The sequence below is a fragment of the Erythrolamprus reginae genome, chromosome 2, assembly GCF_031021105.1.
Source record: "Erythrolamprus reginae isolate rEryReg1 chromosome 2, rEryReg1.hap1, whole genome shotgun sequence".
In the NCBI taxonomy this organism is placed as follows: domain Eukaryota; kingdom Metazoa; phylum Chordata; class Lepidosauria; order Squamata; family Dipsadidae; genus Erythrolamprus; species Erythrolamprus reginae.
This window is the reverse complement of record NC_091951.1, coordinates 209,036,958-209,050,297: the sequence shown is the minus strand read 5'-3', so window position 1 is coordinate 209,050,297 and position 13,340 is coordinate 209,036,958. Positions and strand designations below refer to the sequence as shown.

At 38.7% G+C, this 13,340-nt stretch overlaps 1 protein-coding gene across 3 annotated transcripts in view; it reads left to right on the top strand.

Annotated features, from left to right (window-relative positions):
* Nucleotides 1-10,166, top strand: part of LOC139161888 (A.superbus venom factor 1-like) — a 150,699-nt gene extending 140,533 nt beyond the window's left edge. For all 3 annotated transcript variants that reach the window (XM_070741584.1, XM_070741585.1, XM_070741586.1), the window contains 6 exons: nt 253-358; nt 2,920-3,009; nt 3,173-3,256; nt 5,471-5,554; nt 7,128-7,263; nt 9,883-10,166. In XM_070741584.1, the coding sequence (XP_070597685.1) occupies nt 253-358; nt 2,920-3,009; nt 3,173-3,256; nt 5,471-5,554; nt 7,128-7,263; nt 9,883-10,024 (642 nt within the window). In that variant the 3' untranslated portion in view covers nt 10,025-10,166. The remainder of the gene's footprint in view (nt 1-252; nt 359-2,919; nt 3,010-3,172; nt 3,257-5,470; nt 5,555-7,127; nt 7,264-9,882) is intronic.
* The last annotated feature ends 3,174 nt before the right edge of the window (nt 10,167-13,340 follow it).

The following is a 13,340-nucleotide window of genomic DNA, read 5'->3' as shown; positions in this document are numbered from 1 at the left end:
TTATTTTATTTATTTCATAATTATGTTATTTAATTTGTATGGCATAGTGACGGTAACTCACCCTGTCCCACAATACTACCAGCCCTTCAATTGATTTGAATGTCAGCCATTTCTGGTGGGCAGATCCAGCATCCTTATGCAGCTGCACCATTGCATCTCTGGTTATAAAGATGGAGATTTTATTTTTAAAAATCCTTACTACTTCCATGGGCAAACTAGCACTGACAAGATTATCTTTTCTCTCCATCCTAGCTCTCCCATTCGGAGGATGAATGCCTGCATTTTAAGATTCACAAGCATTTTGAAGTTGGCTTCATTCAGCCAGGAACAGTCAAGGTGTACAGCTACTACAATCTAGGTAATGGCAGACGTATTGAACACTCCTTCATTCTCCCATTTCCTCCACAACAATTTCCCCCTATGAAGTGAATCAGGTTGAGAGAAAACAAGGTCATTTAGCTGGCTTTCCTGGCTGAACTCACAGTTCCCTTCTTCTAGCCTGGTGCCTTAACCATTAGACCAAATTGGCTCTTTCCAAGGAACTCAACACACTGGAGCTTGGCAAAATTAGGCAAAACTATCCAACAATAATTGATACTTTATAAAATATTCTTGACTTTGCAAAGGTCTCTTTATATCTATTTTATAAAGGCTGAAGTAAAGAATTAGTCACTTGAGAAAGGTATTGACACAGAGCTCTGTGTAATATTTTGGCAGCCTTCTGGCATGAGTTTCCTTTGCCTGCCTCCTGAAGAGCAGAAAACAAAGCTAGTGGAGTCTAGGACAACTCATTGCAGTCAATTCGCCATGGCCACCTCAGTGCTACCAACCTGCCACCACCAACTTGCCATGGCACAACTTATTGCAGAGGAAGAGTTACACTAATATTAAAGAAATGGTGGAATAGAATCATTTGAGAAAGGATGCAAAAATTATTTGAAATAATTAAATTGAAATTGTGAATTGTCCCACAGTGAATTGTCATGTGGCATGTTGGCAGCAGTTAGTTGGCCGTGGCAAAATGGCTGTTGCAAGTTATTCCATTCTGAATCCAGTGACACCAAGATCCTGTTTTTCTCTGGTCTGGTGGGCAACATGATGCTCATCTTAGAGAAAAAAAGTGGTGTCGAGATTTAGAAAACTGAGCTTATCCTGGCTAAGGAAGATTTTTGCCATTCTGATTAATATTTTGAAAATTCATTATCGTTTTTATTTCTGAATAGCATTTTCAGTGCAGCTCTTTAACGACAAAAGTAATGCTATTTTAGAGAAAATTAAACATATCTATAGTCGATCTATAGTAGTCTCCCTTCCTTTTCATTATCAGCAAAAATATGTCTCACACACACACAGGCACACACACATAATAGGCAATATTCCAAGAAGACATTTGTTTTGAAAAAAAAATCCCCAAATGCATACACATTTATAAAATATTAAATGTTTAAAATATAAAATAACTATTTAAAAAAATCTCTAATCCAACTAATAGTTTTTGGAAAGTTGAAAAACCAAAACTGACAAACATCCATGGTCCGTTCTAATTCAGTTTTGTTGGCTGCACAAATCAATGGATTATCAATTTTAGTCACACAATTTTCTGATTTGATCACTAAATTTTGATCACTAAGTTTTGATCACTAAGTGAGGACTATAATAAGATTCTGTATTGCTATTGGTATTGCTAATGCCAGAGTCAGGGTATTATCTGTAATGCTGCACAGAAGTTGCCTAAAATTGAAGACTTTAATACTAGGAGACCTTGGTTTCCATATGAAGCATGACTACAGATAGTCCTCTGGCAAAACCCCTTCCGTTTTGATAAGCAGGATTCAAACTTACAACCACATGGTTTGCTTAATGGCCATGTGATTAGAAAACAACTGCATTAACTCACTTACTGACCATAATTGAAATAATTACAAAATTGAGTCTGGTCATGTGACGATTCAACTTACAATAGCAACAACCTATGACCAGAATTTAGGGCTCAATTGTTGTCATAAATTGAGGACTACCAATAGTCTATTTTACACTGTTGAAAAGTGGCATGTATATGATACATCAAGGAGGATTATAATGACAAAAGTAAACATTGTACTGTCACACCACAAGTTCCCTTTTGTATGTTAATTGTGGCATCACATGCATGCTCAAAACTGGCAATGCCCTTTGACAAAAGGAGCAGAATTCTATAGATATTCATGTTCCAACTTCCTAACCCCATGAGATAATGGGATATCCTCTCTTACATTTATTGATGCATTGTAGCACTCTCTGCTTCTCAGGCAAATGCTTTACATAACTCAATCAGCCAACCCACTTTCTTGATAAGTTTCCATTGCCATGTCAGGTCAGACATGCACCAAATTTGAAATTTCCTTGTTATAGGACCGTCTTCATATGGAACCGTTTTCTCCCTCATACATCCCAGCGGCCAGTCAGGTCCCACAGAGTTGGCCTTCTCCAGGTCTCGTTAGCCAAGCAATGTCACCTGGTGGGACCTAGGGGAAGAGCCTTCTCTGTGGCTGCCCCGGAGCTCTGAAACCTATTCCCTCCAGAGATCTAAACCACCTCCACCCTCCTGGCCTTTTGCAAGCTTTAAAAACTTACCTGTGTCAGCATGCTTAGGGCTGTTGAACTTAACATCTTGCTTCAGTCGTAGATGTGACTGCATGAATGTTGTGGAATGAATGTTTTTTATATTATAGGGGTTTTAATTATAGTTTTTTTTTATATTATAGGAATTAGTTTTAGTGTTAGGTTGAATTTTACTTATCGTATTTTATTGCATTTTGTTCTTATTGTTGTAAGCATCCAGAGAAGGGTGGCATAAAAATCCAAGTAAGTAAGTAAATAAATAGTCATCATAGATTTATTGATGTGACCTATGGACACAACTTTTAATTCTTCCTTTAGATGAACAGTGTTCCAAGTTCTACCGTCCAGATAACGGAACAGGCCTTCTCAATAAAATATGTCGTGGTAACATTTGCCGATGTGCAGAAGGTAAGTTGGAATAATTAAATAAAGTTTGTATCTGAGCACCAAAATGAAAGATTTGGGAAAGAGATAGTATGGAATATTTCTCTTTGGCAATGTCTTTTAAATGAGAACATGTACCCTCAACAGTCAGTCCAACATTCTGTCTTCTTCTTTTCCTTTCTTGAAGGAACCTGTTCCTTGTTCAACCAGCAGAAAAATATTACTCTTCAGTCACGAATTAAAGAAGCCTGCAAGCCTAATGTGGATTATGGTATTTATATTGTAGAATCTTATTAATAATGTAGTGGTGTCTTTCATTATTCATGCTCTACTAATCATCAAGAACTCATGATTTGTAGCAGCCATTTTGAATTTATTCATAACAAGATGGATTTGTTTTTAACCCTCAGAATACACACCTTCAACCTGCAGTGATATTTTTCTAGTTAGCATGGTGCTGCTTGTTGGTGTGCATCATATAACAATTCAGGGCTCCTAGAAATAGATTTGTAGCAATGAGTAAGCAGAGCCAAAAGACTGCAATTCGGAGAACATTTCCATGCTGTACACACTCACTGTTTTCACTCTCAATTCTTCAAAAAGCAGCATGAAGCCAAAGTTCAGTAATCTGCATGGCCCCAACTTCAAAACCCAGAGCTTAAACACTACAGTGCTGTGAAGTGGAGTGAGGTGAAAGTTTTCACAAAAGGGGGAAAGGACTTCTTGGAAGCTTAGCCCTGTGCAGTAGTCCAGAGAGCATTCAGAGCATCCAGGCACATCAGCAGGATCTTTAGCATAAAGTTACATTAAACAGATTCATGAAGACTGAAAGTATTTTTCGCATCCTCTTTTTTTAGTCTCTGGAAAACTAGGGAGGGTCTCCTCTGAAAAACTTCCTATGTTTCTTCCACATTTACATACTGAGCTGCCTCTCATCAAACCATTGCCTAGGTAGGCTGCATGTCGTCCTCTTGTCTCCCGAGGTCAGTCCAACAAACCTGTAATGGTATCTGGGAAGGATCTCCCTCAGACTCTCCATGATTGACCTCTCCAGATTCCTAAGAGGCCAGTAAAGGGCGTACATGGTGTGCCTTTCGTCCCCTGTCCAATTGTCTTTCCTTTCTTTCACCTATCTTATATATTCTCTTCCTGTCATATTTCCTCTCCTCTAAGCCCACTTTCACCCTTTTTATATTATCACATGTCTATTTTCTTCCTATGTACTTGTGTATTGGACAAATGAATAAATAAAATAAATAAAATCTTGGGAGATGGCTAAACAAGGGGCAGCTCAGCCTACACAAAAGGAACTCAAGTGTGGCAGATGTCCCCCAAAAGACCCACTCTAGTTTCCTGTGCTGTTAAAGGGGAAGGGGAGTAATGTCCTTGCAAGCTTCTATTATTGCAACCTTAAAATAAAATAATTTTAGTCAGTGATGGGCTACCAAAATTTTTACTACCACACTTTTACTACCATTCTGAGACTGTCAGAAATCACTACCCCTAAATCCTTCTCTTCTGTAGTTTTTGCTAACACGGAACTGCCAATACAATGCTCAGATTGAGGATTCCTTTTCCCCAAGTGCATTATTTTACATTTGGAAACATTAAAGTGCAGGAATATCAATGCTATTGCACACTTTAGAACCATCGGCAAATAGGCAAATCTTCTCTACCAAACCTTCCCCTAGGTCACTCACAAACATATTAAAAACAATAGGACCCAGAACAGACCCTTGTGGCATACTGCTTGTAAACAGTCTCTGCTCAGAATATTCACCATTAACAACAACCTTCAGATATCTATGCTTCAACAAGTTGTAAATCCACTGAACTATCCAGGGATTAAGTCCAATCTTCACTAACATATCTATAGCTCTTTATGTGGAACCATATCAAAGGCTTTGCTGAAGTCCAGATAGGCAATATCCATGGCAACACCTTCATCCAACATCTTTGTGACATAGTCAAAGACATCAGTGAGATTAGTCTGACATGATTTGCCCTCAGTAAAGCCAAGCTTCTGTTAATGCAACCTTACAATAAAATAATTTTAGTCCATCTGGCCATACTTCATATCTGGGCTACCTCACATGACTGATAATAGTATTGCACTCATAGAACCATGGCACCTTAAGAGAAAATACACAATTTGCTTCCACGTATCCCACCTTGGAGCTAGTACTCAGTGGCCTCACCTGGAGGATTCTAGACTGCCACAAAAATCCAGCCTGGAAGTGCCCATAGGTGGAAACGTTAGCAGTACCTGTCCCAGAGGTGCTTTTCCAAAAAGCAACTGGACATTCTTGGTATGAAAGGAAATCTAGTTGCTTTTTGGAAAAGCACCTTTGGGACAACCATTACTTGTATGATTGGGAATCTCCATAGAAAATTAGCAGCACCTGTGCCTCACTGATTATGCCACTGGTGGTGAAAAATAATCAGCTGTTTTAATGAGTATTGTTTCTGTCTTTGTTCTTATAAGTCTACAAAACCAAGCTGCTTCGAATAGAAGAAAAAGATGGTAATGATATCTATGTCATGGAAGTTATAGAAGTTATTAAAGGAGGTAAGAATTTTTCCCTAAAACAAACATTTTCTTTAAATCTGAAAGTTAATTTAAACTCTATTTGAAAGTTCACATTGGTCTGTTTGATTTGATTTGATTTGATTTATTCAATTTAATTGCCACCCCATTCTCAATTGATTCTAGGCAATGTAGAATAAAAGCAAACAAAAACAATAAATGCAATATAGTAAAATTACTAACAGAATAGAAAAAAAGAATAAAGAGCAAAAACAGATGCTGAATCCAGCTGATATCATCCATACCCCCAAATGTATCAGACAGGAGCCCAGGCACCCCAAGAGCTTGAAGCTTTCTAGGGAAGGCAGCAGAGTTGCAGTTGTTGCAGAGATATTGACTTCAACTACCTGCTGAATTTTCATCTCTATGGTCAGAATTTCTGTCAGGCCGAAGCCATCTTTTGGAGTTAGAGACTTTGACCTTCCATAATAGAATAATATCATGGGTACTGGGAGAAGTGGTTGCATGAGATGGAAAGTTACTAGCCACAACAAATTCCTTTCTTAGAGTCCAAGGTCATCATTTGTTCTGCACCAACGGTTGTACGAAGGAGGTTGGTGGAATTCCTGCAACTAGACTGGTCCATGTGATGAACTTGTGGGTGTGGGGACGAGGGGGGAACCTTATCCTGGGTGGGGTACTGGAAATAAGTTAGTATCGGTATGGCTACAGTGTAAACAACATGGCTCTGTTAATAAATCGAACCTTGGATGAGAGAAATGGACTGGAATATGATTTATTTCTCAGATGCTAATTGGAGTGTTGACATTCTCAATGTTTCCAGAATTTGCCTTGAGTAAGAATTCTGTAATTCTCTCAAAAAGTAAAAGAGGGCAGGCATTAAAAACCTCAAGTGTCAGTAGGACATATTCTATTGCACAGAAGCTCACATTTCTATGGAACCATAAAGTATTTCCCATTGGCAGTCAGACAAAAGTTCTCTCAAAATAGGTATGATTGAATGTGTTTCAGTAATTCCTTCAAACTTCCCATATTCATGAATTATCAAAAAGAATAATGGGATTTCAGTCTGCTTTCTTAAAACAAAGTCTCCCTTTTAATGCTTCTGGTTGCAGTCAGGATGCAGAAATAGATGCAGGTCTGGTAAATTCTTTTGCTTGTAAGAGGAGTATGCCTTTAAATTGATATCTCCACTCTTTTTCTGTGTTTTAAAGAGAAGATACATATTATTCCTCATCATTATAACTGTTATTCAAACTCATCACAGAGTTTTTCTAAACAATGTTTCTGTTTTAAATAAAAATTCAGGATTTTGTCTGTGAGGATGAGGAGCTAAGGATGAGTTACATCAGAAAAAAAGGAAGGAGCCAGTATCTGTGTTGCATATAATTGGCCTCTCTGAGGAAAAAGTAGAGCTGAGAAGATGGTTTATTTGCCCCAGGGTGATAAATATGGACCAATAGCAGTTGAAAAAAGAACCAATGCACCCACTAAATAGAGCTGTTCCCTCTTCTCTGGCTATTTAACATTACTTGCCAATGAAAGACCATATCCCTAATGAAATATTTATTCAGATTCTATCTAATTTCTGCAGGCACTGACCAAAATCCACAAGCAAAGGCCCGCCAGTATATAAGTCAAAGGAAATGCCAGGAGGCTTTGAATTTGAAGCTGAACAATTATTATTTGATCTGGGGTCTCAGCAGTGACCTGTGGCCCATGAAAGATGGGTATGTATTTCACTATTTTTTAAATTTTCTAAAATTTTAGTTTGTTTTTCTGCTATCAAATTCATAGAACACCTAACAATATATTTACAGTACCATAGAATGCCGTGTTACATCTTTGAAAGCAATCATAATCTGGATCATTTAATATCAAAATTCAATTCAACTCCATTCAATTTATTAGATTTGTATGCCGCCATTATTCTTCAGATTTATTGAATGTCACTTGTGTATGTTATCTATGACATTGTAGGGAAGACTATAGAATAACCTTAACTAGGATTTTCAGATTCCTTTATGCATAGATAGCATAAAATGACCAGATTTTCATATTTGTAAAGAGGGACAAAATTGATGGGGGTGAGGGGGGTTTCTTGATTAAAAAATTGGTCTACACAGAGAAAAAAGTTCTCTTTCTTTCTTTCTCTCTCTCTCTTACACTCTTCCTGCCCCCTCTTTCTTTCTCTCTCTTCATTCCTTCCTCTCTTTCTTTCTTTCTTTCTCTCTCTCTCTCTCTCTCTCCGTCACTCTTTCTTTCTCTTCCTTCCTCTCTCTCTTTTTCTCTGTCTCTTTCTTCTTCCTTCACTATCTTTCTCTATCACCCCTTCCCTCCCTCTTGCTCTCTCTCTCTTTCTCTGTCCCTTTCTATTTCTCTATTTCTCTCTCTCTCCCTTTCTTTCTTTCTCTCTCTCTCTTCCTTCCTCTCTTCTCTCTCACTCTCTTTCACTTTCTTCTTCCCTCATTTTCTTTCTATTTATCTCTCTGTCTCTCCCTCCCTCTTTTTTCTTTGAATAGTCCCTTTGAAGATCGTGCCCTGGCTGAGTGACAGTGGAGGAAGAAATGGAGGGAGGAGAAGGGGCTCAGCAGCCCCCCTCTCTCTTCCTCATTCCCTCCCTCTCACTCTTTCTCTCTCTCTTTCTCTTCCTTCCTCCCTCCCCCATTTTTTCAGCAGGGCAGGGATCAGCAAAGGGTCTAAAATGGAGAGTCCCTTTGAAGATTGTGCCCTGGCCGAGTGGGGGGGAGGGTGGAGTAAGAAGAGGAGGAGGGAAGGAAGGAGAAGGGGCTCAGGAGCTGAGAAGGACCTGGCCAGAAGGAGTCACATGGGAGGTGAAGAAAAAGAACTTCCCAAGCTGCCGAGACTTGTCAAACACCCGGCTGCTTTGGCTTTCTCCTACCAGCTGCCAGCTCTGCCTGCCTCTTCAGGGAGGGGCCCGGCTCAGCTGGACTTAGAGGCACCCACCTGGGGATTATCCAGGAGAGGGTCTAGGCTGGTGGGGGTGGCTTGATGGGAGGCTACCTGGCCTGGAACCGCTGATGACTGCGGAAGTGACTGTCATGCCAGCTACCTGTGCCCAGCAGGGACATTTTTCAAATGCCGTGGGACACGGGACAAATTATCAAAAAGTGGGACTGTCCCGCCAAAAGTGGGACATCTGGTCACCTTAGGATAGCACCATCTGCCCAACAAAATCTCTTTGGGAATATCTATTATCTATATCTATTGCCAAGATGCTTCAAGCCACACAGTCCATATGCTCTATGTGCTGCTGAAGAGCTGTGCTGGTCTGGAGGAGTCTTTTCTATCACAACCTCAAATTTCCCAGTGCCTCCAGTTCAGGCCTGCAAGAATCCATACATGTGAGAACTTTCACTCAGCAAAGAATAAAAGTTGTCTGCATGTCTTTGTTACTGTCCAGTGGTTGCCCAAATTTTTGCAGTCCAGACCTAGTTAGTCCCATCATTTTATTTCACTTTGGGCTGAATTATTTCCAGCATTGTTTTCATAGAACAGATAGTTTAGCAGGGGAAGGGCTGCTCCTCTCTATACACTCAAACATATATCTGTAAAATCTCTGGCAGATTATCACGGTGTGTTTAGGAACATAAACCTGTTGTTTTAGGTGTTTTTGGAAACATCAAGGTTGATACTCATTTACCTGAAGAAAATCAAAACACTGCTTGGGTGATTTAACCTTTCAAAGCAGCATAAGGTTTTCACACTTCTTAAAATCTCCCTGAGTTTAGGATTGTCTTAACTGCCACAAACCTGATACATCTCTTATTCTCCTTGCCTGGTTGACTTTGAGAAGTTCTATCTTGAGTTTTTTTCCCATTCCACTTGGGTTGCATACTTCAATTTTTTTGTTGAGAATATACACCTTTAACATTCAGATCCAATTTTTGGCTATTCGTCCCAACTGAAAGTTAAAAAATCTTAGACTGGGGAGAAGCCATCTATGAGATAAAACTGATTTATCATTGAATTAATTAATTAATTAATTAATTAATTCATTAATTAATTCATTAATTCATTCAGCCAGCTCATCTGTGCTGTATACTGCCAAATCTTGCAATTCCCAAGGGTGTCATGATAGCAGTCATGTTTTACGTCAGGAGCCCTTTGAATTTTCCAGAATTCGGTTGAGGATTTGGATTTTAAGGAAAAAGAAAAGTTTCTTTTCTCACCCTAAAAACAAAATCTAAATTGAAATGCCATATTCGTAGCATGAAATGTTTAAAAACTATATTTGGATTCAATCCCAGTCCTGTGCATTGTTACAAGAGACAGTTGAACTAATTTCCTTGCAGGGCTGTTTTTAGCTATCCTGTTTCTCTTTCCAGTATTTCCTACCTCATTACAAAGAACACCTGGATCGAGAGATGGCCCAATGCCGATGAATGTCAGGATGACGAATTCCAGAACTTGTGTGAGGACTTTACTCAGTTGTCCAACACACTGACTATTTTTGGCTGCAAACAATGATACTAAGAACAGTCTCAGAAAACAGATTTTTGAGCAAATACATATATGTTACTTTGCCTCTTGATTTTTTTAGTTTTTATTATTTTGCTCTGCTATTTTCCTTCAAAATTGTTCATACATAAAATAAATAATTGATTTCTTACTTTGGTATTCTGTTGATTGTTAATAAGCAGTGATATTTCAGAATTATTCTTTTTTGTTCTTCTAGTTCTTTTATTAATTGAAGTTCTAGAAGAAGATCATAAAGTACTGTTTTAGTGATGGATGGATGAGTTAGTGGATGAATAATAACTGGAATTAATAAGGTTGAGGGGCAGAATTAGGTGCCACAGCTCAATGGAATGCAGAATATAAATTTACTTCCTTGTAAATTTATTCCTGTAAATAGAAGAGATAGATCTCTGCATTTTGCTGAGTTTCCATTTTTTTCATTTCCTGCAAATTGGAAAGGCGTGCACATATATAATTCTCACATGCATATAACTTTCTATCCATTACAAATTACATCACAAGTTCATATCTAGGTCATAAAAGTAATGTTGAATATTAGTTGCAGCTATCCCCTCTTTAATGTTCTTCAAAGTTATAAATAATTATTTGTTTGTTTATTTGTTAAATTTATAAGCCACCCAACTGCTTGCGGACTCTGTATGTATAGTTATAATGTATAAAAATTAGAAACATTTATTTATTTATTTAATTTATTTATTTAACAAGATTTATATGCTGCCCAACTCCAGTGGACTCCGGGCGGCTAACAAAATTTAAAACAAATATTAAAAATTACAATATCACAGTAAGAGTGTAGAAACAAATAATATCCCTTAAAATAACATACACTCAGTCATTCATGGTCCAAGGCTCGCCAGAAAAGCCAGGTCTTTCCGGAAGGCCGGTAGGATAGGGATGGTGTAGATCTCTGGAGGCAGTTGGTTCCAAAGGGTCGGAACTGCCACAGAGAAGGCCCTTCCCTGCAGTCCTGCCAACTGATATTGTTTGGCAGACAGGACCTGGAGAAGGCCAACTCTGTGGGCCATTATTGGCTGCTGGGAAATATAAGGTAGCAGACTATCCCATAAGTAGACTGGTCCTAAGCCATGCAGGGCTTTAAAGGTGATAACCAACATTTTGAATTGCATCTGGAGACCAACTGGTAGCCACTGCAGCTTGCGGAGAACTAGAGTTTTAGAGCCTAAACTAAGAATTAATCAAGGAAGATCAGAGTCTACAGATACTTTCCTTTGAGAAGTTTTTTTTTTAAAAAAAGATGTATTACGATTGCAAGGAAGTGCACAGCAGCTCTCCAGATGAAGTTGGAGATCCTAACATAAACTTGTAATGTTTTATAAACCAGACCCCATAAAAGAGTAGGCAGAGTTGTATTGTATATAAAGGACCACTGTATTGCTACAGAAATGCCCAAAACCGAAGTTGAAAACCTAGAATGCATATGGTCAATAAAAAAGAAAATAGATATTGCCATAGATGTATACTATAACCAAGTCATTAAAAAAATAGATGTACCATATTTTTTGGAATATAAGATTCTCAAGAGTATAAGACACACCTTAGTTTTTGAGGAGGAAAATAGGGGGGGGGGGGAATCTGCCTTCCAGATATTCATCTGGCTAACTGGTCAGCTTCCGCACATTAGTTCACTGGTTTTGAGCACGCAATGCTGGAAAAGATAGTAAAAAATAGATCTGCAAACATCTAGAATCTGTTGTTTAAAATAGATTATGCAAACCAATCTTATTTCATTCTTTGACAATATGACTAAAGTAGTAGACCAGGAAAATGCTGCAGACATAATATGCTTAGATTTCAGTATAACATTCAACTAAGTATTACAACCTACTTCTTGATAAACTAGAAAATATGGGATAGCATCACCACCATTTGTAACTGGCTGATAAACCACACTCGACAAGTAGTCTTTAATGGTATTACATCTACATGGAGGGATATAAGCAGTGCAGTAACACAAAGTTTTAGGCTTCAATATCTTAGAAAAGGGAATAGAAGGGGAACATATCAAATTTGCAGATGACACTATCCTAGCAAGAATACCCAACACTCTAGAGGACAAGCTCAGGATCCTAAAAGAACTTGACAGAGTTGAATAATGAGCCCTATTCTCCCCCCCCAAAGAAATGTAATGTGGAGAAAAGCAAGGTTTATATTTAGATAATAACACACACACACCACGGTACAAGTATAGATTAGGTAAAACCTGGCTCAAAAACAGTAACAGTGAGGTACCTTGGATTGCTAGTTGACAATCACTTAACTATGAGCCAACTGGTGACATTATGTGACAGCAACCAAAAAATTGGTTATATAAACAGAGTCATGGAATCAAAATCACAAAAGTATTAGTACAACTTAAAACTTTAGTTGTACTGCACTTGGAATAATGCGTCCAGATTTAGTCACCACATTACAAAAAGAAAAAGTGCAGAGAAGAGCAACAAGGATGATTAAAAGCCTAGAGAGTAATGGCAAATCTTTTTTGGTTCATGTGCCAAAAGGATGTGTATGCATGTGCTAGCAACAATTCCTTTCTTCCATGTATGCGCACTCCTCCTGCACTGCCCCTGCACACAATACCCCACATTTCTGCGCATGTGCACCAATCTCACTGAAACCTGGCACAGTGAAAAAAAATGTCCAAACGGGCAAACCGGAAGTTCAGAACAATGGACTTCTGGTTTGGATATTGGGCTGTTTTTCACACTCCAGGACTTTAGGAAGCTTTCCTGAAGCCTCCGGAGAGCAAAAAACAGAACAATGGGCAAACCGGAAGTCCATTTTTCCAAACTTCCAGTTTGTCCATTTCGCCATGTTTTGCACTCCTCTGTAGGACTAAACAGCCTTCCCCAAGGCAGAAAGTCAGCTGGTTAGCATGTGCATGTGCGCTGGAGCTAACACAGAGCCATGCCTTGTGTGCCCTCCGATATTCCTCCACCTGCCACAGGTGGCATGCGTGCCATAGAGTCACTATCACAGGCTTAGAGACTAAAATATATAAAGAATTGTTGCAAGAACTGGGTATGCAGTGGTAGGACTCAGCTGGTTTGTACCGGTTTAGTAGGACTGGTAGCTACCAGAGGACTGGAAAAGAGCTGATGTGGTTCCCATCTTCAAAAAAGGAAAAGAAAAATACACCCAGGAAACTACAGACTATTCTGTGCATGGCCTCTCGGAATGGAACCACCAACCCAAAAGATTACTATTTCATGATAAAATTACACTCTTAATTGGCAAAAGCAGCATAGTGAAAAGCAAATTGAATGGCAAGAAGAAGGGAATAAGT